Here is a 23,601-nt window from a genome sequence, read left to right as displayed (position 1 = left end):
GTACAACTTCCCTGTGCATTTGCTTATTTAGACACTTAAATGGTAATAGTTTAATATTCTTTTTTAATGAAACTAGAGAGTTGCATACAAAAAACCTGCACATCTCCCCATCCCTTTCTTCAGCCTTAATTCCTGCCACCAACCCTCATTTGATGGTCAACACTGGATGGGTTTGGCTCAATATTGTTACAATCACAGCACAGACAAAGCTGAAGGAACAGAGGAAAACAAATCCATTTAGTACTGGGCTCAACTTTCCATTCTACAGGTAGCCTGAACCAAGATAAAAAGCTATGATGCACCCTATTTCCCCCCATATCCCTCCCACCCCCCACCCATGTGCCCCATGGTTGCCCCGATTATCTTAACACTACAGTGAAGAATAGGCTCTGCTCTCAACGCATCCTGGTAGGAGAAACTACACACTGTAGAATTTCAGGCTTCTGTCCATGCCTGTCGAAGCAAGGAACTTAGCATGATGCCCAAAGGCCACTCCTGTGGTCAGGCCGCTATGCTCTGTAGGAAAGGAAACAAAGACAGTTGAGTGAGAAATTATTTCATTGTTTTGTCACCTCACACACCACAAACAGTGATACTGGCCAACAGTACAAATGTCTGAATATAAAGCCCCTCAGGAATGCCACACAGGACCCAGAACCCCCCCTTACCTGTGAAGTGGAGAACCTCCGTCCATTGCTTACAGATGTAGACTTGGACATCAGTGCCACCTAGGGCCAAATAGGTGCCACTCTGGTCAAATATGAGGGACTTCACCTAAAGAGAAAAATGGCATTTGAGATTAACACATCCACTTCAGAAGTAGTAGGGCCCAGTCCTCTCAGGCTGGGGCAGTAGCAACCTCTGTCCATTTAAAGGAGGTGCGTCAAACTAGAGGAAACGGCTATGCAAGGTTCAGAGAGCTGCCAAAAGTGTAGAGAAAATGGTTGCACTGGGCTTTAAAATGATGGGGAGGAACCTGAGAAAACTCCAAGTGCTGTCAAGAAAAGAAAGGGAAGGAATACAGGCCTACTAGAGCAAGAGAGGGTCACACAAACCTCAAAGTTGTTGTCCAGCTGCAGGGTCTTAAAGTTCTTCAGTTTGCGCAGATCCCACAGTTTGACAGAGGAGTCATCAGCAGCAGTGGCCAAGTAGTACCCATTCTCAGAGAAGGCAATGCTAGTAATAGGGCCAGAATGTCCTGGGAAGTTTGCAACGTTGGTCCGTTCCTGTGAAAAACAAGTCGGTATGTGTTAGAGACATGTTAGGCCTCATCCTGTCTTCCCAAAGGATACAAAGCTTCTATACCTTCCCTGCCTACACAGTGAATAAGAGAGTGAGTTTATCCTCCCTGTGGCATACTTTCTGCATGGCATTTTGAGTCTGGCTCCTCTTAGGAAGTGATAGCAACTTTCAGGTAGACAGGTAATTAAAACTAGTCTTTCGATAGTGGGCCCCAAAACATGTTAAGAATCACTGAAAGAAAAGATGAAGTGCTTCCAAAGAGTTTTCAGTGGCAAAACTAAATCGAATCTTTTGATGTGGGAGAACTTGCAGTAGGGACCCTAGAAGACTCTTGCTGAAATTGTATAGAAAATTTAAGCATGTTGATAAGCACCACTTTATCATGACATCAGTGTGAGATGTCTCTAACTCAGTGGTTCCCAACTGGTGGTTTGTGGACCCCAGAGGGTTTGCGTAACCCACTCAGGCGGTCTGTGGCACCATTCATGTAACAAAAACTATGGGAGATATCTAGATACTAGTAGAATCTTTGGCTATTCTAAATCTAGTTCAAGCTCTAGAATGGGCAGTAGTAGCACCTCTTGAGTATTCCTTGCTCATATTAGTACCATTATAATCAATGTCTATCAATTACTTTCTAAACCACCGTCTCAAGGCAATTTATACATAATATATTCAAAAGCAGTTAAAACAACAAGTACATTTAAAACAAGATTAAAACCCTAACAAGTAGACACTCCTGGCAAATACCCATTTATCCACCTAGGAAAGCCTGTTGGAACACAAATGTCTTCCATTTTTCCCAAAAAGTGCAGGTAGGGTGTGGCTGTCATATCTCAACAGGAATGCTCTTCCACAGAACTGGGACAGTCACACCAAAAGCCCTGTTCCTAGTTATTGCAGAGCAGGCTTTTGAGATCTCAAATGACTGTGCAAGCCTAGCTTTTATGCAATTTCTCATTCAGTAATATGGACAAGGAGTCGGCACTTATAAAGCACTTTGGAATATTCTATGTGTGTCACATAACATCATTAGCTATCCTTAAGGTAGATATCATGAAGCTCAATATTCCAATCCTTTTCTCACCTTCAAGTCCCAGATCTTAATCTGAGAGTCCATTGTTCCTGTCCCAAAAATAAGCCCATCAGGATGAAACTGGGCACAGGTCAGAGCTGCAGAGAAAGGAGATAGTGAATCATCACAAAGCTGAGAGAAAGCCATTCCTATGGGAAAATGAAGTCCCTACCCAGCCTTCTCCCACCCATGTATCAAAACATGAGCTGTGCTTAGGAATGATGCTAATCTATGGTTCAGCTTTATGAGAATGAGCCTAGCCCTCCGCACAAGGCTCATCTAAAGTCTCCCTTCTTCCCCAGTGCAATCATAAGGAGACTAGAAGGTCCACTTCTGGTTTAGATTAACCACAGTTTAGAGTTTGTGCAACATGCTAAACTGTGATTAATCTTAAATAAGCTCAGTTGAAATAAGCAAATAAACTATTACTTGATATTAACTTGTTTCCATTAACCACAGTCGTGACAACTCAGTTTGTCCAGGTTCAGCCAACACTGCAAGCTGTAGTTACACAAAAACTAGAAGCAGCAGTTTTTGGATTCCTCCTTGAGGCTGTACTGGAGGGGGAGTGAACAAGGCTGGAGGAAAGCTATGCTTGTTCTCAGAACACTAAACTATGGTTTAACATTATGGCCAAACCAGACCATACTAAACATGCAGACTCTCCCCTCTCCCAAGCAAGTTTCACCAAAATACCAAATGCAGAGCCCCTACCACAGCCAGAAGTTTCATCTGTGACCTTGGTGAGAACACGACCTGTCTGGATGTCAGAGAAAGCCCAATACTGAAAGAGAGGAAAGGTGGAGGGTTTGTATATGGCAAATGTTTCTTCTGGAAAACTTTCTTTAACTAATCCTTACTGTTTTATGTTTTGGATTTTTAAAAAAATGTCAATGTTTGTACCTTTTCATTGTGAACTAGATTGTTTTATTAATTGTTATCTCTAAAGTGTGAACCACTTTGGAAGAACTGTTATGTTAAAAAATGAGTTAGAAATGTTTAAAATAAAGCTAATAAGCAAATATACAAGTGCAGCTTCACATTTTGCAGATGTCATGTAACATAAAGAGCTTTGCAGTTAACACAATCTGGGCCTGACCACCTCTGGTTTCGATCTCACCTGGTCATCAGAGGAGCTCAGTAGGTAATCGCCTGTGGCATGGAGACTCAGCCCTGTCACAGCACTCTCATGGGCACGCACAACCTGCACACATGAAACACTGGGGACTGACCAGATCCGGATAGTAGCATCTGGCGAAGCCGAGAACACCAGTTCCTGCAGGGGAGAGCGAATAAAGCTCGAAGAGTTAGGCTGAAACAAGAGCTTTGTTTATTGAATTCAGAACAGTTGTGTCCTTAATCATCAGCTCAAGAAGACCTATGGAGTGCATTCTCTATCTATGGGGACCTCAAGGGAGATCATACAATTGTTTCAGGCAACTGCAGAGGAAATTCATCAACACGCTAAAGTTATATTAAATATTTTAATAAATATAAGGGGCGTGGGGTGGAGGGAATGGGGCAGGCAACAAACAACAGTCTTTACCTGGGAAGGATGGAAGACTACACTGGTGACCTTCTTGGTGTGACCTTTCAGTGTCGCCAGGATCTGCTCTGAGGTCTTGTCAAAGACAACAACATTCTTATCAGCTCCACCTGGAAAACAAAGAGACCACAAAGGCCCAGTGAAGGAGAGCACCCTACACTCCTTCAGCACATATTGTCTTGGGGCTCATGCATTGCAAAAACAAAATTCATAGAAAAATGAGTATTTTTAGGGAGAAATGCATTGGAAAGCATACAGAAATGAGTATTTTACAGGACAAATGTATATAATATCTGAAATGTTTTTGTAGTTTCATTTTAATCCACAAAACCCCAGACAGGGTAGACCCAAGATCAACCACAAGCAAAAGTAACCCGGAATGAATAGGTTGATCTGCCCATACCTAAGCATGGAACCAAAGGAGAAGAGGTGGCTTTTGAAGAGAGCAAAGGACCCCATGGCTCAAACTGTCCTAACACTTTACTCAGGAAAGGAACTGAAACAGAAGTCTTAACATACCTGTGAGGATCTTGTTGGTGTCAGAAGGACACAAGTCGAGAGCAAGGATGCCAGGAATACTAGCACTGTGCAGTCCCTGTGCAAAAGCAACATTGTTGACATTAACGTTTCAGCGCAAAGGATGAGAGAGGGCCTACTGCTTCATCTCAACAAGAGTCAGGCAAAACGACTCATCTTATACAAGAGGAGTGTCTGCAAACACTTGGCTTGACCCCAAACTTTTCCCAGTTTGTATCCCTGATAGAACAAGCAATCTTTCCTCACGATTTGACAGGAATCTGCAGACTCAGCTCCAAGCCCACAGCAACAGTAATGAAAGAACGGTGGTGATCCTGGTATTAATAACAAGATTGATTACTTTCCTTGTGCAATCAAATAGTAAATGAGCTTGAAGCTGTTCCAGAATCAAGAGAGAAGCTGCTAGCAAAGAGCAACACCAGTTTGGTTTTGGCCGCAAAAGCAGCAAAGTATTGTTAATTTGGAAAGGCTGGAGGAGGCAACAGAGGTCCAAGAGCTCAGAGCCTTCACACTCCAGGCCAGCATGTTGCAAAATATGGTTAAACTTCCAGCAGACAAGGAAAACCTCCAGTCCAGTTTCAAGTCTTGCTTGTCACCTGACATCAGGTGATTGACAGGTGAGTGGAATCCTGCCCATCTGTCAAAGTAGCCTGTCATGGGTCTCTACCCTAGGCTTAGAGCAATGGATAACTAGTGCAGAGTTGTTCAGATAGAGAGAGGATGCTCAACAGTTTTTTTTGTAAAACCTAGGAAATATTCGGCTTAGATGAGATGATTCCTTCATGGTAGCCTTCCCAATTAATTATGATCACCATACTCACCACATGTGAAGCCACCTGCCGGTACCTGCTGAGTTCTTCCGGCTTCACCAGCTCCTCCGGCACGGTCTTCCCTCTCTGCCAAAAAGACAACATAGAACTAAACTCCTTGTAACAGGAGCATCCTAGCACAGGGAGTTGCACCTTTGCAGCAATCATGAGAACAAACATACTGCAAGCACCCCTGGATAACTCAAGTGCTTCCCTACCTGTAGAGCAAATATTGAGATAGGGGCACTCACCTTTTTACGCTCCGTGGTCAGCACCGTGGCTTTGTCTTGAAGCTGCAAAAAGAGAACAGGATTAGGAGAAGCCAGCTTCAAGCATGGTATGCTAGCACATCAATAAGCAGGGGACAATGCTGCTGACCCACTCTACTTTTTGCCTGTTGTTGCTGGGGAATGGCCCCAGGACAGAGAAGAGGCTATTGCATCTGTCTGCCCATCCTTTTCTGCTTGCTCTGACAGCCAGGGTGCTATCAGTGATTCCCAAAAAGCCGGAGAACAGAAGAAGCTGCAACTGATTGACCTGTTAAGACACTGCAGCCGTAATGTAGAAAGGGAAGGCACAACAGTGTGGAAGTGGCATGTTCCTACAGACAAAGCCAGCTATAGAGCTCAGATTGGGAGATCGTAACTGTATAAGCTATAGCATGATCTGGATGGCAAATAGCAAGACAGGGTTATTTCTTACCTTCTGGATAATCTCTGGGGTCATTCCAGCCAGCTCTCCTAAGTCCATTGGTTCACCAGCACCCTGCAGGAAGACAATGAAGAGCATGATTAGCCCAGAGAAGAAAGAGCACAAGGAGAATTATTGACCGATACATGTGTGTGACTTACCACAGCGTTGGGTTGTGAAGAAGGTACAGCCTGGGGAACGATGAGGCCAGCCTGGGGTTTCAGAGTTGCCAAAGCTGGGGAGAGAGAAAAGGTGGTTTGGAAGGGTTAAGGCTGGCAATGTGGACTGCTTCCCTGGACACCACCCAAAGAACATATCATCTTCTGTGTCTTTACCTTCTCTCGCAGCAGTGACCTCTTTGGTGAGACGGGCAATGACACGGCAGGCAGCATCATGCTGGTATAGTGCATGGGACAATTCCTGACGTGTAGTTTGCAGCTGCTGGCGTAGCGTGAAACTGTGCAGCATGACAGCATCCTAAGGAAGCACATCAGCATAGTAACTGATCTTTGGCACAGCAACAGCTAGGCCATATTGCATTAAACACCGGAGTAGTTTCTTGAATATCTGGCCAAAACATTGTGCTGTATTGATTTTTTCTGAGGAGCAAACTACTCCTGGTTTAGAAGTCTCCTTCCTCCAAAAACTTTCCAATCCTGAACGTTCTTGCTTCCTGCCACTCTTAAGCATGGCTGAAAGCAGGGAGGAACGCCTTAAGACACAGAGGAGAACATTTCCAGTTCCATCATCTCAGCAAGCAGAGGAGGGGCCCCCCAATATATATATTTTAATGATACTTACCCATTCATCTTGAAGTGCCTTTAGAATGGCTGGAATGCTAGTAGCAGATGGTGGCTTTGGCCGAATTGGGTGGGCAACTGTGGATTACAAAGGAACAAGAAAGCATTACTTCCAGAAAGAGCCGTCCATTATTATCCTTACAAACCTGCCTTACACGCCTTAAAATCAAGGCTGCTTGGAAGAATGGTTCAAAAGGCACATGCCTTTTGCAAGCTTTTTTTAACTGCTGCAATTCAACAACCACCTATTTGCCTTTATCCATTGCTCATGACATCCATGCATTGAGAAGTCAAAATAGTGAACGGGGGGGGGGAGCAGAAGGCCACAGGAAGGAGCCACAAGCAAGCTAAGGAGAAGAAAGAGCTGGGGGTAGAGGGAGTTTTGCTGAAGTGGGAAGGCAAGTGGGAGGACATAGATGCTGACGTTACTGAGGCGAGTATGCAGACTGCTCTCGAGTTAAAAGCAAAAGTGGGTAAGCTGTGGCCCTCTAGATGGTCCTACACTCCAACTCCATCAGTCTCAACCAGCATGGCCAGTGATGGTAAGAGAAGTAGTCCAACAGCATTTGAAGGGTCACAAGCTCCCTACCCCTGATTTAAAGCACCGAATACTTTTGTTAGCAACCTTCCTTTATCTAGACCCATTTATAACCTCACCGGGCCCTGATGCGTTTGGAACAGTCATATTAGACAACAAAATAGCAAGGCAGAGAGACTATCCTTATCAATATTTGATTTAGCTTTTCCTGTTGTGGCAATATGGTAGACCAGTACCTCATAACATCCTGGTTTCAGCATACCCTGGAACAAGGGTAACTAATGTCGTGCTCTTCAGATATTGTCAGACTCTATCAACTCTGACCATTTGTTCAAGCACAACACCCTTTATCAGTCAGCGATCAGGTTTCAAGAATTCCCTGCCACCCAAGGTCTTAAAAGGAGAAGACTAAGATTGGCAACTCCACATTCAACTGTTTATCAAACACAAGGGAGACTCAAGCGCCTCTGACTCTTCTGTCCTTCCTCACCTTTGATATCTATGAGTTGCTCTTCAGACAGTGGCTGGTTGTTCACTGGATCAGTCCCATTCTCTGCAATATACTTTTCAATCAGCCTTCTCTCATAGACATGGTTTGAGACAGGAGACACACAGGGATGCTCAGGCACCTCATTTGAAACTGCAAGAAAAGGGACAATAGAAAGAATTGGCAAAAGTCATTCAACCATCCATGTTTCACAGCACTTTACGAAGTAGAGATGCAGAAGTAATAGGGGAAATGAAGTATCCCAGCCCAATGGAATCTACAGTAAAAATGTTGTAGCACATCGTGCTTCTTTTTGATTATGTATACTTTTGTAAAACAAGAGCATAACAAGAGCATGAACTACAAAATTAATCAAGCTCCAGAATTACTAGTTTAGGCATTGTGTGAAGAACCGGCCCTGACAATGGAGGCAGGTTTGCAGGGAGAATGGAGCACTGCACCGGCAGCCTATGCTTGCCCTCAACCAGTGTTTCCCCCACCACATATGCCTTCTTTCTTACATCCGGTCCAAGGTGGTGGCCCTTGTTGCCTGCATCCTCCACTTTAGTCTCTTGTGTTGCCCTTGTAGAACTCAGCAGGGAGAATGGGGACAAAACTCTAATTGTTTGAGTCTGCTAGTCATTGCCTCTGGCTCCACCTACCCTTGGCCTCTGACTTCTTGCTCTGTCCTACCAAACTCAATGGGCATCAGCCACTACTGAAGTCCTGACAGGCACAACTTCCAGTATGTATTCATGTGCAACTTATTCTTCCTTCCCTAAGCTGACCTGAGCCATAAAACAATGCACTAAACTACACAATCTTTCAATCAATTTGGGCTGTGCCCAGATCCTGCCACAGAAAAACACACATTCATGTGCTCTTTAAATTGCAGCATGTATAAGCTTTGAAGAAGTTTGTGTTCCTACTAATTATTTAAGTTTAAAAGGGAAGACATTTAAGTTTCTTCTTCTGATTCTTCTTCTGTCCCAATAGTGAATAAAAAAAAATCAAATGTAACTGTTTTAATATTTGCATTCCTTCATGTCATATTTGTAAATTGACACCAAAAGCAAAACCACAGAATCAAAAGACCTCAGGGTCCCTTTTCAACTCTACAATTAAATGAGTCTAAGACTTCACAAAGCCTCCCAACCAAAGATGCACAGTATGTCACATACTATGGGTTGCGTCAGGATCAAGTTAGCTGAACCCACGTCCCACTGATTTCAGCAAGACCCAAGCTGAGCTAACTTGGTATGGATCCAACCCGATGTCTAATACACAATTGCTAGACATCAATGCATAATGGTCAAAGCTGAATTTTAGCCCTTCCACTTGTTAAATTTCAGTCATGGAAACACATATTAGAAAATCCTGCCAACTAGCAGCCTAATGCTGAAGGGTTACATTGGATGTCACAGATCTATTTGTTCCTGCCTCGTGACATCACTGCACTGCCCATTTCCCCACCCCACAAGCAGCAGCCAATTATGTGGAGCAGGAGCAGGAGCAGGAGCAGGAGCAGGAGCAGGAAAATGTTACAACATGGATAGCAATTCCTGGACATTACCGGTGAGAACTCAATACAGGAATGTTTTTCATAAACTGACCATAATGTGAACCCATCAGAGACCTGCTCCCTGCCTTGGAAGCCTTTTTCTACCTGACCTGAGAGGGCAGGGCCCTGAATGACTCCAGTTACAAAAGCTGAGGATGCAGAACAGAATCCTGGGCTGGGGTATTGTTTAGAGGGGGTTGTTGCTGTTAATTTTTTGTAGCTTTATTTTGTATCTTATGTGGGAATTGTTCGAATTCGTCGTGTTCTTTTTGATGTTGTATTTATTGTTTTTTCGGTGTTCGAAATTAGCCAGGTGCATCTTGCAGTTGGCTTTTGACCACTTGTGACCAAGTGAAGATGCTTGGGGGCTAGGATGGTGCCTGACATCTCCATCATCTGGGGATCACTGGATCTGGGCTGTTTCCGCCCGAATACCCCATCCTGTAGAAGTCTATCAGTTATATTTTATCTGCACAATCAGAATGAATTTCTGGAACTCAATTGCTTTTTCTGTACAGCCTGAGAAGGAGCAGTCATCATTAAAAAAAGAGAGGTTGGGATAGGCCAATATATATGTGCAGTCCCTGGATCAAGTGACTTTTCTTCTTTAAGTTCTCAAAGCTCTTAAACTAGCTCAAGCGCAATGACAGATGTTTAACTGAGAATCCATCAGTCCATCATTTGAAAAATAAGACTTTAGAACCGTCTTGCCCCAAAATGGCAACTAGACATTTCACTTTGGCAACTGCAACCTTGGGTTAAGGAGCTATTTGGCACTTACCTTATATATCTTAATTTTTAACACTCTGTTTATGACTACTTTTGTTATGTTTCTAATCATGTATTTTTTGTTGTTGTAAGCTGCCTTGAGCATGGTTTTAACTTTGGAAAAGTGGTGTACAAATAAAAGATTAAAAACTAATGGCCTGAATTCAACTAACTGGCGTTCTAGCAGAAGCAAATGCACTAGCATAATGGGGCTCTCTTCCCCACACACCCTGCTGAGCAATGTGTAAATTCTAAACTAGGTTAGTGACTGGAGAAGGAATCAGCAGCTGATAGCTGTATCGATAAAAAAAAGGTGGAAATCACCTACACGTACAATAAATTGCAAGTGTGTACTGTAAGAACTGTAAGTGTGGACCACCCATTAATGCAGACCTTGAGAGAGTATTACTCCTTTGCCAAAAATTTTACTGTCTGCTGCTCTCCATCTAGTACTGTTTAGGTTATAATTTAGATTTTCCCATTGACAGTTGGAAAACCTGTGCATCTTAGCCAAGTCAAGCCTAAATAATTTTGGCCTAAAGTATAAAGAATCCAGATATATAAAAATAACTAAAGCTAAAGAGCTGAGGGTAGAGGCCATTCCATAATCTTAACAATCATAAAAAGAATGCTCTTTAATATTTGGCATGTGGTACCTGTGAAGCACAAAGTTAAAATTAGTTAACATTCAGTTAGGATTGTCATAGTCTCTAAAGAGAATTAGTAAGAGCTTCTAAATCTGATAGAATATGATTGAGAAAGCCTGAAGTCCTAGAGAGAGAGAAGTCGTGCATTCAAATCACACCCACAGGCTTTTTTCAATGCCTCGAGATGCAGAATTCCAATTACACCCACATAACTGAATGCACAATTACAGGTGCATTAAAACAGCCTAAAGAGTAATTAAAAGAAAAATCTTAAATCCACTTCACTCAACAAGTCTGTTTTCTAGATACATTCAGCAGGAGGTGATATACATATATACAAAACGCCTGTGCTGCTCTGTTGTACCTGCTAATTCTGCAGAACTACACAAGTTTGTTAAAGATATATTCCATCTGTAGCATAACCTGGGGGGGGCGACAAATAGCACACCACCAAGAGTATTTTTAAAGTGCTAACCAGAAGTGTGCAAACACCTCTTTATAATAATGTATTTCCTGCACTAAAAATAACTCAAATAAGGTTCACTCATTACAGACTATGCAACAATGGTAAACTAGAATTTACATTCTGGTTTGACTAAGAAGGTTAATCAGAGGCTGGTGCCTGTTCAAAGAAATGCCTATACGATCATAGACTATTTTGCTTATTGAATGTATAATAACGGGTCTGCGTAAAAGGCGGATCTACACGGATCCTCATGGATCCTCCACTTTTTAAAGAATAATTCCAACAAATGCAATGTCAAATCACACCTAAAAGGCACGCCTACAAACTGGACTATAAAAAACGTGGATCCAACACTTTTCCGCGCTGCAGCACCACAAAAACATGGATCCGAGGCACGGATCCTCATGAATTCATATGATTTTTATATTGAAAAAAAATAAAAACACCATGCTACTGTAGACCACATCTTAGTCTGTAGGAGGAACCAAAAAAATCACGCATCCACTGTTTCGTGGTGCCGCAATGGCGCAAAAACATGGTTAAAAAACACGGATCCTCATGAATTCTAATGATTTTTGCACTAGATCATCCCAAACTCACTGTCAAATTACACATCATGTCCAGGGGCACAGCATCCACCACAGAAATCACGGATCCGTGGTTTCCTGGCCATACCATGGCCCAAAAACGTGGTTTTGAAGCATGCATCCTCATGGATCCTCATGATTTTTGCACAAGATCAGCCCAAAGTCATCATCAGATCAAACATCATGTTCAGGGGCACAGCCTGCACAACAAAAAATTCGGATCCACGGCTTCCTGGCAACACCGTGGCCCAAAAACGTGGTTTTGAAGCATGGATCCTCATGGATCCTCACACTTTTCACATTGGGCCAACCCAAACGGACCGTCAAATCACACATCATGTCCAGGGTCACAGCCTGCACCACGAAAATCACGGATTCATGGCTACCTGGCCACTCGATGGTCCAAAAACGTGGTTTTGAAGCACGGATCCTCATGGATCCTCACGCTTTTCGCATTGGGCCAACCCAAACTCACTGTCAGATGACACATCATAGCCAGGGGCACAGCATCCACCACAAAAATCACGGAACCACGGCTTCCTGGCCATACCGTGGCACAATAACGTGGTTTTGAAGCACGGATCCTCATGGATCCTCAAGCTTTTTGCATTGGGCCACCCGAAGCTCACCGTCAGATCACACGTCATAGCCAGGGGCACAACCTGCTCCACAAAAATCACGGATCTACGGCTTACTGGCCATACCGTGGCCCAAAAACGTGGTTTTGAAGCACGGATCCTCGTGGATCTTAACCCTTTTTGCAGTGGGCCACCTCAAACTCACCGTCAAATCACACATCATGGCCATGGGCACAGCATCCACCACAAAAAACACAGATCCACGGCTTCATGGTGAAACCGTGCTCCCAAAACATGGTTCCGAACCACGGATCCTCATGGATCTTCACGCTTTTTACATTGGGCCACCCCAGACTCACCATCAAATAACACATCATGTCCAGGGGCACAGCCTGCACAACAAAAGACTAGGATCCACGGTTATCTGGCAACACCATGGCCCCAAAACGTGGTTTTGATGGTCGGATCCTCATGGATCCTCACGCTTTTTTAATTGGGCCAACCAAAACTCACTGTCAAATCACATATTATAGCCAGGGGCACAGCCTGCACCACAAAAATCACGGATCCACGGCTTCCTGGCCATACGATGGCCCAAAAGCGTGGTTTTGAAGCACGGATCCTCATGGATCCTTACAATTTTCGCATTGGGCCAGCCCAAACTCACCATCAAATCACACATCGTAGCCAGAGGCATAGCCTGCACCACTAAAAACTCGGATCCATGGTTATCTGGCAATGCCATGGCCCAAAAACGTGGTTTTGAAGCACGGATTCTCATGGATCCTCACGCTTTTCGCATTGGGCCACCCCAATTGGTCACAAATGTAGCCAAACTGGAATTTTTGAATCTATGTCAGGTTAGGCGATCTGTACTGTAGCTGTCCCTTTCCAACCTAGCCATGGTGATCCATGCGGTAGTCACCTGCAGACTAGACTACTTTAACTTGCTGTACATTTATACCCTGCACTCCCTGGCTCAGGTATACAGCAAGTATACAGCAAGCCTCCATAGAGACAGAAGCATCCAGGATCATACCGAGACTCCTGATGGCAGATACAGGGGACTATTGCACCCCATGAAGAGCTGGGAGTTGGAAAACTAAACTGAAATTATTCTGGCCAAGCCATTGGGTGCCCATCTTTAATGGGTAGTGTCAGGGAACTGACATCAGAGCGAGAAGCGGAGGCAGGGCTCCAGAGCGATGCCGGAGAGGGAACCAGTCGGGGGGGGGGGGGGAGGAATTCAGCGTGACACCAATAGAGAGGAGAGGGAGATGGAGGAATCGGTGTCAGGGCTCCAAGACCCTTCAACCGAAACCAGCGGAGAGAGCGCTGGCATGCCCCTACTGTCCCCTTACTTGCGCAGACGCGTTCCGCGCAGGGAACATAGGAGGAGACTTGCGGTCAAACAGCTTTTATGGTGGAAGAGATTCAAGAAACGCCCACTGATGGATTCTGCAAGTGACTAACAGGTCGCGGAGGGCGAGCTCTAACCCTAAACATGGTTGAGCAAACAATCTAACTAAACTGAAGGCAATTTACGCACAAGTAACCCACTCATAACCATTACAGGTAGAGATTCAGCCGACTCCGTTTCCTCCATCCCAGCACACCCACCTAAAATTTGGCCAATATATCCAGGGTAGCATCTGACCAGGGCCATGAAGCAGTAGATCCATGATGTTTGTGGTCAGATCTGTGGTTATGTACAAGATATTTGATTAAAGGATGAATTTGGGGTTCCCCAATACAAAAAGTGTGATGATCCATGAGGATCCGTCCTTCAAAACCACGTTTTTGGGCCACAGTATGGCCAGGAAGCCGTGGATCCGAGTTTTTAGTGGTGCAGGCTATGCCTCTGGCTACGATGTGTGATTTGACGGTGAGTTTGGGCTGGCCCAATGCGAAAATTGTAAGGATCCATGAGGATCCGTGCTTCAAAACCACGCTTTTGGGCCACAGTATGGCCAGGAAGCTGTGGATCCGAGTTTTTAGTGGTGCAGGCTGTCCCCATGGACATGATGTGTGATTTGACAGTGAGTTTGGGGTGGCCCAATGCGAAAAGCGTGAGGATCCATGAGGATCCGTGCTTCAAAACCACGTTTTTGTGCCATGGTATGGCCAGGAAGCCGTGGATCCGTGATTTTTGTGGTGCAGGCTGTGCCCCTGGCCATGATGTGTGATTTGACAGTGAGTTTGGGCTGATCTTGTGCAAAAATCATGAGGATCCATGAGGATCCGTGCTTCAAAACCACGTTTTTGGGCCACGGTATGACCAGGAAGCCGTGGATCCGTGATTTTTGTGGTGCAAGTTGTATCCCTGGCCATGATGTGTGATTTGACGGTGAGTTTGGGTTGGCCCAATGCAAAAAAAGTGAGGATCCATGAGGATCCGTGCTTCAAAACCACGTTTTTGGGCCACGGTATCACCAGGAAGCCGTGGATCCGTGATTTTTGTGGTGGATGCTGTGCCCCTCGCCATGATGTTTGAACTGATGGTGACTTTGGGTTGCTCTTGTGCAAAAATCATGAGGATCCATGAGGATCCGTGTTTTTTAACCATGTTTTTGCGCCCCTACGGCCCCACGAAATAGTAGATGCGTGATTTTTTTGATGCTGTCTATAGAGTAAGACATAGTCTACAGTATCATGGTGGTTTTATTTAATTTGAATGAAAAAATCATATGAATTCACGAGGATCCGTCTAGATCCGCCTTTTACCTTTTTCCTATAATAACCAAGTTTCACACTATAACTCAGCAGCTTTGGGCACCCCACTTACTCCCAGTTGCTCATCTAAAAAATAGGAACACCTGCAGAGCTGCTCTGATATCATTACCAAATTCTGTAAAGCACTCCATCACCTTAATATGACATAAATTAATAACTTTAATTAATTACAAAGTATTACAATCATAAGAAAACTAAATGGTTAATAAATACAATTTAAGAACAGTGCCCATTGCCAAGCGAATCTTTTAAGTACCTGTCCATGATAACAGTGCCCCAAAGTTTGCTATCTTTTTTATTTATTTACATGATTACAGACTGCATTTTCATATAAAATGTTGCAAAGCAGTATACAGCATAAAAGCAAATGCTATCTTGTCTTCTGACAAAGATCAGTCTATATGACCTAATGGGTCCATTCTCATCTCTGAGCTGACAGATCAGGGTAACCCATTGTTTTTGTTACCAGAAATGAAATGCAAGGTCATAAGAATGTTATTTAACCGCCATTCCAACATCTTTGGGCCCTCAGAAAGACAATTAAGATTAACCTTAAAAGATCCAACTAAGAATTTTGTGCTTCAAGATTGAGGCTCAATAGTTGAGGCTGCAAAACTCAACATACTTACTAAAGATTTAGCTACTTCAGGTGTGCTGAGACTTACTCCTGAGTGAACATGCATAAAACCAAACTGGGAAATGTCACACACACCATCCCTAGTGGCGCAAGAAAGAGCTGCAAATCAGGAAGCCCCCCTTGTTGGAACCTCAGCTCTTCTAGGAACTCGCCAGGCAGTCTTGGGGAAACCACACTCTCTCAGCCTCAGCATCTCCACCGGGGCCCAGAAAAGCACTGTTGCTGAATTGTACTGCTGGGTTATTTTAAAGGCCTGGGGCAAGTAAATTGGGCATGTGGAGCTCTGTGGACACAGGAGAGGGCCATGCAACCGCCCACAGCAATGTATTTAACACATCCTCATGACCAGCATTATTGTGCTTGGAACCCTCAAATCCCCCCTCCCCCGTTTTCCCTTCCCCCACCAACTGTAGACCACTGGCTGCTCCCTCCCCTTCCCCCCTGCTCCCCCCTAGAATGCTGTGAGGAGCCGGAAAGCCGAAAGGGTCACGAGAAAAGGCGAAGGCGAGTCACTCACTGGAGCAGATGAGGGACATGGCGAGCGCCTCTTCGGTCTCTGCCTCACGGCCGCTTCCGGGCCACGAGATCGAGGAGGAGGATTCTACTTCCGGTGGCCGGGGCCAGCTTCTTTAAACTGTACCGCGCGCCAGACGCCAGCGCGCGGGAGACTCCAGCAGTCGGCCGGAAGCGGAATCTTCCTCTTCTTCCTCCCGCCCCCGCACTTCCGGAAGGAAGGAAAGCAAAGGCATCGCTGCGAGGCAAAACGGACAAGGAAAGGCAACCACCTTCCGGATCCGGAGGGCTCCAGCCGTGCCCATCAACAACTACAACTCCCGGCATGCATTGGGACCGAGGAGTAGCCGCGTTCGGCGGCGCGCGTGCTAATCCGTATTTGGAAGCCTTTCAGCTCCTGCTCCGCGCCCCTCTTTCTCGCGGCAAAATTCAAGAGAACAGTGGAGAGCTAAGGAATTGGAATGCACCCATCCGGTTGCAGCAGCAAATGGAGCAGCAGCTGCTGCTGCTCCTTCTAGCTCTTAATTCGTGGGTATTTTGTTTTTAAAGTATTGGGAAGTGCGGCGTGTTCGCACGCCAAGGCAACGGGGCACAAAGACACCTGCCTGAACGCTGTACAGGAGAGCAGAAGTGGTTTTTGCTGTCCTCTGCAGTTTAACGAGGTAACTACAGTGGTACCTCAGGTTAAGTACTTAATTCGTTCCGGAGGTCCGTTCTTAACCTGAAACTGTTCTTAACCTGAAGCACCACTTTAGCTAATGGAGCTTCCTGCTGCTGCCGCGCCGCTGGAGCACGATTTCTGTTCTCATCCTGAAGCAAAATTCTTATCCCGAGGTAATATTTCTGGGTTAGCAGAGTCTGTAACCTGAAGCGTATGTAACCTGAGGCACCACTGTAGTGCTACCCGATATGCGTTTGGTAAGGAGAATGTTTTGCTGAAAATCCAGTCCAGTCTCAACTCCACCTCTGCCCTGTGATGTTAATACACCGCAGGAGCGTCGTAAATCCCTTTTTTTAAGCGTGCAGAAAACGCTCAAAAGCCAGATCACAGGTTTCGCGTGATATAAACTCCCCAAGTTAGAGGGAAGCCGCTGTCTTTGCTATTTCTTCCATGAGGATCCGTGTAGATCCGCCTTTTACGGAGATCCCTATTTCTTCTTGTTAATTAAAGCTACATGCGCTGCAATACAGGTTCCCTCCTGACCTCGTAAAAAGATCTCCCCTTCCATTCCAGGGAAGAGAAGCGGCAGCAGAAATGCCTTAAGGAGCCCTGAAGTTTCATATCGAGATAAGAACCTAGATATCTTCCATAATTACGAGCCTGAAGGCGGCACCACCCACCGAATGACAATGTAAAATCCCAGTAACGACCCTCGAGCCTAATTGTGATTGGATCCGGCGCACTATTTGCGGCGGGAAGGACTCTCGTGGGAAGCAGACAGTAAAGTATCTGTCGCTATAATTGGAAGTGCGTGGTTGCTTTAACTGGTGTGAACGTCGCTGTAAAGAAGAACTGCAATTCCCGGCATGCTCCTGGATAGAGCGCGGCGAGCCTTGCTCCTTCCTTTCGGACTGCATTTCCCAGAGTGCAACGGGGCTTGGAGCTATATTTGAATGGAGAGAGGGGGGGCGATAAAGCTGCTCGCTCCGGACTTCCCCTCTAGGCCAAGTACCCAGGTAAGCAGGCTCTGCTTTTTCTCCTCGACGGCGGCGGCCAATCAGCAGCTCCCGTTCGGCGCGTGCGCGCTCCTGCTCAGGTCGGTGCTGCTGGTGGGAATCTTAGCGCGAATCTCTCGGGAGCAGCCAGGAGCAAGAGCTCCCTCGTGCCATTAAGGACTTCAAGGCGGGAGCAGGCCATTCCCTGCGCTTCTGTAAACAGGTGCAGGGGAGAGAATAAGTCAGGCTAAGGAGGGGCTTCAGAAAGTGGGGAGAAAAACAGGGGAGGGGGAATTGTGTTTGGGAGGCGGAGTGAGGTTGTATCTCTGTAAGAGAAACGGGAAGGGGATGTGGGGTCGTGGCCCTTTATTTAGACTTTTCACCCAGTGACTTGAGACCAAGTCAGTCCTGCACCCGCAAGAGAGAGTCTCACCTTCCTCTTTGTAGACCTCCTGCTTCCCTCTGCGTATAGGTTGCTAGAAAAATACTGCAGAGCAGACAGGAGTACGATGGTCTCCAGCGTTCATTAGAGAGCTGCTCGATCTTCCTAATAGCCTGGGGCTGATGGGAGCTGGAGCTCAACTTAATCCAGAGAGCCATAGGTTCCCAACCCCTGGCTTAGTATTTGTACAGAGGGTGTGTGCCTCATCCAGTTACCGCTGTTGTTCAACACAGTTTGTCTTGTTGCATGCAAAATGTACTTAGTACAGGTCATCCTCTTGCATGAAGTTCGACTTTTTGTTTGTACTGTATGCAGAATCCATTTTGCTTGCATTTGACATGGGGCAATGGAACTAATGGTTTCATCTAGTTTAGTAGTCTGCTCTGCTCACCTTCCTACTTAATTTCTCTTTATGTAGTGGGTGTTGTAGTGAGAAGAGGTGGCATATATTTGCATGGCTAAAATGTCATCCTTGTCACTCCTTAGATTGCTTGCAATACCAGATGAACATGACTTCAGGGATCTCTCCTATTTTGCAGAGAAGTTGGTTGCAAAGACAACAGCAGGAGTAATGACTCGATGGGGCCTCTCGTTACGGAGCTGCTTCCAGCCCCTGCCAAAACCAATCTTGGCCGTAGTAGCACTGCTTGTGCTCACTCACATAGGAATAACTGATGCCCAGCAGTACCGGAATGAGCCAAAGCGAGCAAAGTATGCCGAACCGGACTTTCTATCCCAAGTGGGTCGTGCCATGAGCGAGACAATGGAGGATTTGATTGGACGAGAGAACTTTAGAATATTGAATGAGGTAAGAAAGAAGTTCATGTGAAATGCCCCTATACCTGGGAGTATAGGGTGGTATATAAATTCAATATGATGATGGTGATGATGATATTTAGTGGTTTTCATGTATCTGTGGCGAGTCGCTAACTGGTGGACAAATAAGCTAAATGTTTAGGGGGGAAAGCACAGTGAACAGGTCTTTCTGGATTGAACCACCTTAGAATGCAGTTGGGGATTACATAATTGAACACTTTGCTATGTGGTGGTGGTGGGGAAACCAGTCAGAGTTTTGCCTTGACATGCTAGTTTACTTTGTGTTGGGATTTTGAACAAGAGGGAACATTTCCTGTATAAATTCCTTTAGCTTTGTTCAGAGTTGGTATGAGTCCAAGGAGAGTTGTACCACCTTCTTTTTCTAGATGACTAAATTAAATCTATGACAAAACTGATTTTGACCAGTTTTATGTCATCTTGTTGCTCTTTATTTAATTCCCACTCATTTCATCAGCTATCCATCGCTACATTTCGGTACCCAAGCAGATGGGTTCTGACAAAAGGGACAGCCCTTTTGAATTCTGACGGCTGGTAATGGAGTGAATAGGAAACACCCATGTGTGCATCTTCTCTTCTTGCAGAATATTTCTTCTCTGGTCTGGATGGTGTCCTCTGGGATCTCTTCAGCATTATTTGTTGTGGCTCAAATTACAGGGCAGCTCCTTACTTCCTTTGGAATAGCTGGTAAGTGACCAGGAGATTGGTTGGATGGAAAGATGGGGTAGTGGTGTTCAACTAAATTTTACTTAGAGCAGACCCATGGAAATTAATTAATATAACTTAGCCATGTTTGTTCATTTCAGTGGGTTTACTCTGTGACAAACTTAGTTGAATACCACCCCAGGAGTCCAAAAGATGTCGCATATTCAGTCCCCCTTTCTTACTTATTTGTCTTTAAAGCATGAGCAGCCTAGGCTGCAGCCCTACTCAACTCCGTGGGTATGCAAACCTATGCAAATAAAGCATAGGTTTGTGATGTTAAACTTATGTCACTGGTGGTGGTGAGATGGAGCAGGGCTGGGATTGGCATATAGGAATACGGTTGAACCCATACTGGTTCCTAATTTATTATTGTTGTTATTGTTATTTTGGCTCAGAGATGCAGCATGAGTCATGTTTGTCCAAGAGGTGTTTGCATTTCTCAGACATACACTTCCTGCTTGTGAACTGGATGTGACTTTCCAAATGGTGTTTTTGATTGTGGCAGATAATGTTGTACAGATTTAAATCCCTCTAGGCATATCCAAGTCTTTAAGCATCCAGAAGTGGTTAATTAGATTCCAACCCCGTGTTTCGTCTGTGTGTATAAAATTGATTTTCGGGGTCAGTGGGTTAAAGCTTTCAAATTGAATCTGATCTTTTTAAAATGACAAAGGTGACAACAACACCAAAAGTGAAATGGATTTTGTAAAAAGTGTTCTGAAAATATTGTTCAAAAACCGTTTATTATCTAATTTTAACGTATTTTGGGCCACATAGATTCTTTTAAGTAGTTTGATCTGGTATTAGCTAGTTTTCCAGTTCAATTTTTTCTGAGAACTAATGTGCTTATAAATTTATATCTTTGTGTATTTCATCCTTCCAACAAAAGTGTGCTTTGACCCCCCTGCCCACTTTGTGCTTCAGAACTCTTGAGGTAGGCTTCACTGAGTTCAAAGGAGAATATTTACAAGTGTGCTCAAATTGCAGCCTCAAGTCTATTTCCCACATCATATATTTTAGGAGAAGTCTGTCAGTATCCTATTGACAAATAGGTGTATTACATGCTGTCACGCATCTGTGCAATGGTAAATACAGATTTGTTGTATGAGCCAGCCCTGTGTCTCTGTCTGCACAGTTGAGTTGAGCAGTGCTATGCCCAGAATGAACTGGGTTGCTTGAGTAGAGGAATTTCTCCCTTTGATTCTGACACTTCAGCTGTTGTCATTGAGACAAAAATATGGACTCTCATATTTTAAAAAATTAATATTTGATGTCTTTCTGTGTTTTAATTTGTTGGAAGCGCCCAGAGTAGCTAGGGTAGCCCAGTCAGATGGGCGGCAAACAAAAACAAGCAAACTATTAATATTATTATTATCATCATCATCAGTAGCAGCAGCAGCATCTTAGGACTAGTGGCGGAGCCTTTACTGATGCATTGTGGGAGGGATGCTTCCTTCTGGAATGTAGTGATGCCATAGTCATGAAATAGTGTAGTGCCACACTGGGTTGAATGTTTTTATAAAACCTTTCCCTTTCTCCTTTGTGTTCCAGGGGAGCGTGCAACTCGGTTCCTGAAGCTAAACCCTGAACAGGTGCAGACAGCGCTGCTCTGGGGCCTGGCTGCTCTGCTTGGTTATTGGGTGTTGTCGCTGCTGTTGAGTGTGTTGGTCGCCATCTTGAGCCGCATCATGTGGGGCCTCAAGTTTGTCCTCTTTGGAGCCTGCTTTATGTTTATTGTCACCTCAGTGCCTGATCGCTCTGTGCAAACTATGCTTCTGTCAGGTTTACTTACGCTGTATGTCCTGCTTGGTTGGCTGAGTGGGTCAAACCACTCAGGGGCCCGACTAGAAGCCGAAGTGCGCAGCTTGAAGTGTCAAGTGGCAGAGCTGCAGCGCAGGCAGAGGCGCTCTGCCAAGCACCTGGATGAAGAATGAAGTTCGGGGAAGCTTATAATCTCCATGTATCTTCAATAAGAGGCAACTGTTTTCTGCCTGTCTTCACTTACTCCCTGATTCCCTCCTAGACTGTTGATGCTCTCTTGTGAGTCTTTCACTCATAGCTAAGCAAGAACATGCAAATACTTAATGGAACTTCTGTACAGGAGATGAATGATTCTGGGGTACTATCTTATCAATTGTCACTCCAGTGACCTGTTAAAAGCTCTCTCCATCTCTTGACTTCCCTGTCTAGTGTTTTGTTTTGGGTTCTTTCATACCTCCTCCTTCTAGACCTCTACCTTTCATCTTCCTCTTGGATGAAGAGCTTGCTGGTGAAGTGAGGGTGCTTTTCACTCAATTATTACTTTTTAATATCAGTTTCTCTATAGTGCTACATATCGGGATAGAAGAATGGGGTTTTGAAGAGATTGCTCTGAGAATCTCGGTCTCGTATGTTTCACCAGCATGCCAGTATGTATATCAGACAGTAAAGGCCAGTGCCTTTTTGAAAGCTAAAGCTGGTTGTCATGATTGTGATGGCAACAGAACAAACCACAATGTTGTGTTTTGTGTGTGTGTGTGTGCATGCATATGCTGGAAAAGCGTGTTTCATTTCCAGCTCCTTATAAGCCAAAGATACTCATGTAGAACCAATGGCAAGTAGCATTCAGCTGCTTTGTTCTGGGCAGAAATAAGCCATAGACAAAAGTGAATGTTTATAGCTCTTCCCTCCAGACAGAATTTGTACCTCTACCAAATGGAATCACAAGCCCAGACTCAAGTACTTTTTCTGCTTGTTTTGGATTGGAGGCATAATTCACTCAATGGTATAAGCCACATATCTATTGCCAACATATATTTTTAAACTGCCAGTTTTTAAACAAATGGGGTATTTTTACACTCTTCTAAATAAAAGCGTATTTAATCATTTTCTCTTTGCTTTTATTGTCTGTGTTTCCAGTCACCCTTTCATTTTTTAAGCAGAGATGATGCAGAATCTGCTATGAGGTGTTTGTGACTTGCTAGGCCAGGAGTTGGCAACCTTTTAGGGCCATTGGCACATTTGGGAATTTTTGTTTAGCATGTTCTCTGAATAGCATCTTCTGGCTGCTTCTCTCCCCCAGATTGCCCCGCGCCCAGAGAAATTGTAAGAGAAGCACACCCCACCACTTTGCCAAGGGGTCTGAGTAAAAGTTGGATCCAGTAGAATTAAACTTAGCCTTGAAATGCATATAAAGCTGAAAGAGGACATGGGATGTCAGCTGCCTCTTTCATTTGGCTTACTCTTCAAGAAATAAAACGTTAACCACCCCTACTGCTGCATGACTTAAGAGGGGCAGTGACTAGGGAAGCAGGGCTCAGAGACTTCATGTTTGCTGCGGAAGACCTCAGAGTTGCCAATCTGTCAATCCCTGAGCTAGACCACTATAAGCCCCTCTCAGCAGCAATGTCTAAAGTATGAGCTGGAACTGTTCTTGGTTTGACCCAGTCACCAGGCAGTATTTTAAAAATAGGTGCACCTATGTGTATGTTTGCAGGGCTATCTTGTGATCTGATCATGTTCAGTGATCAAACCCCATGTTCTGATGCATGTTCAATGGCCCTTCTAAGTTTGCATAGTATTGCAACCTTATTCTAACACAGAGGTGTGCATTTTCAAAGTTCATACCAAACTGCAATGTAGCTGAAAATATTGGGGCTGCTTTGGTGAATGTGTCTATTTCAGCATGTCCCCAAGTCCATTTTTACCAGGATTCTCCTGGATGACTCCTCTCCAGGCTTTGATGCACTAAAGTGTTGGCAGACACTGATA

The 23,601-nt window shown here is 44.7% G+C and overlaps 2 protein-coding genes across 7 annotated transcripts; one reads left to right on the top strand and one right to left on the bottom strand.

Annotated features, from left to right (window-relative positions):
* Positions 1–54: 54 nt before the first annotated feature.
* Positions 55–16,386, bottom strand: PRPF19 (pre-mRNA processing factor 19). The gene is made up of 16 exons (XM_081930743.1): positions 16,219–16,386; positions 7,728–7,877; positions 6,701–6,777; positions 6,235–6,376; positions 6,061–6,134; positions 5,912–5,974; positions 5,461–5,502; positions 5,222–5,296; positions 4,383–4,458; positions 3,864–3,973; positions 3,438–3,593; positions 3,032–3,101; positions 2,330–2,415; positions 1,056–1,226; positions 669–774; positions 55–516 (listed from the first exon to the last, which is right to left on the bottom strand). The coding sequence occupies exons 1-16, from the start codon at positions 16,235–16,237 to the stop codon at positions 419–421; spliced, it is 1,515 nt and encodes a 504-aa protein (XP_081786869.1). The 5' UTR covers positions 16,238–16,386; the 3' UTR covers positions 55–418.
* On the top strand, positions 9,230–22,718 carry TMEM109 (transmembrane protein 109). Of its 6 annotated transcripts, none has more exons than XM_081931144.1 (5): positions 9,243–9,299; positions 17,449–17,891; positions 18,852–19,120; positions 19,731–19,833; positions 21,403–22,718. In XM_081931144.1, the coding sequence occupies exons 3-5, from the start codon at positions 18,884–18,886 to the stop codon at positions 21,783–21,785; spliced, it is 723 nt and encodes a 240-aa protein (XP_081787270.1). In that variant the 5' UTR covers positions 9,243–9,299; positions 17,449–17,891; positions 18,852–18,883; the 3' UTR covers positions 21,786–22,718. The 6 variants fall into 6 exon arrangements, with proteins under 6 accessions (XP_081787272.1, XP_081787270.1, XP_081787269.1 ...); XM_081931143.1 differs by having other exon boundaries at positions 9,251–9,299; positions 17,406–17,891; XM_081931145.1 differs by lacking the exon at positions 9,243–9,299 and adding an exon at positions 16,614–16,742.
* Positions 22,719–23,601: the final 883 nt, after the last annotated feature.

Source organism: Podarcis melisellensis (assembly GCF_964234715.1).
Source record: "Podarcis melisellensis genome assembly, chromosome: 1".
Taxonomy (NCBI): domain Eukaryota; kingdom Metazoa; phylum Chordata; class Lepidosauria; order Squamata; family Lacertidae; genus Podarcis; species Podarcis melisellensis.
The sequence above is the reverse complement of the archived record's forward strand: the minus strand, read 5'-3'. Positions and strand labels throughout refer to the sequence as shown.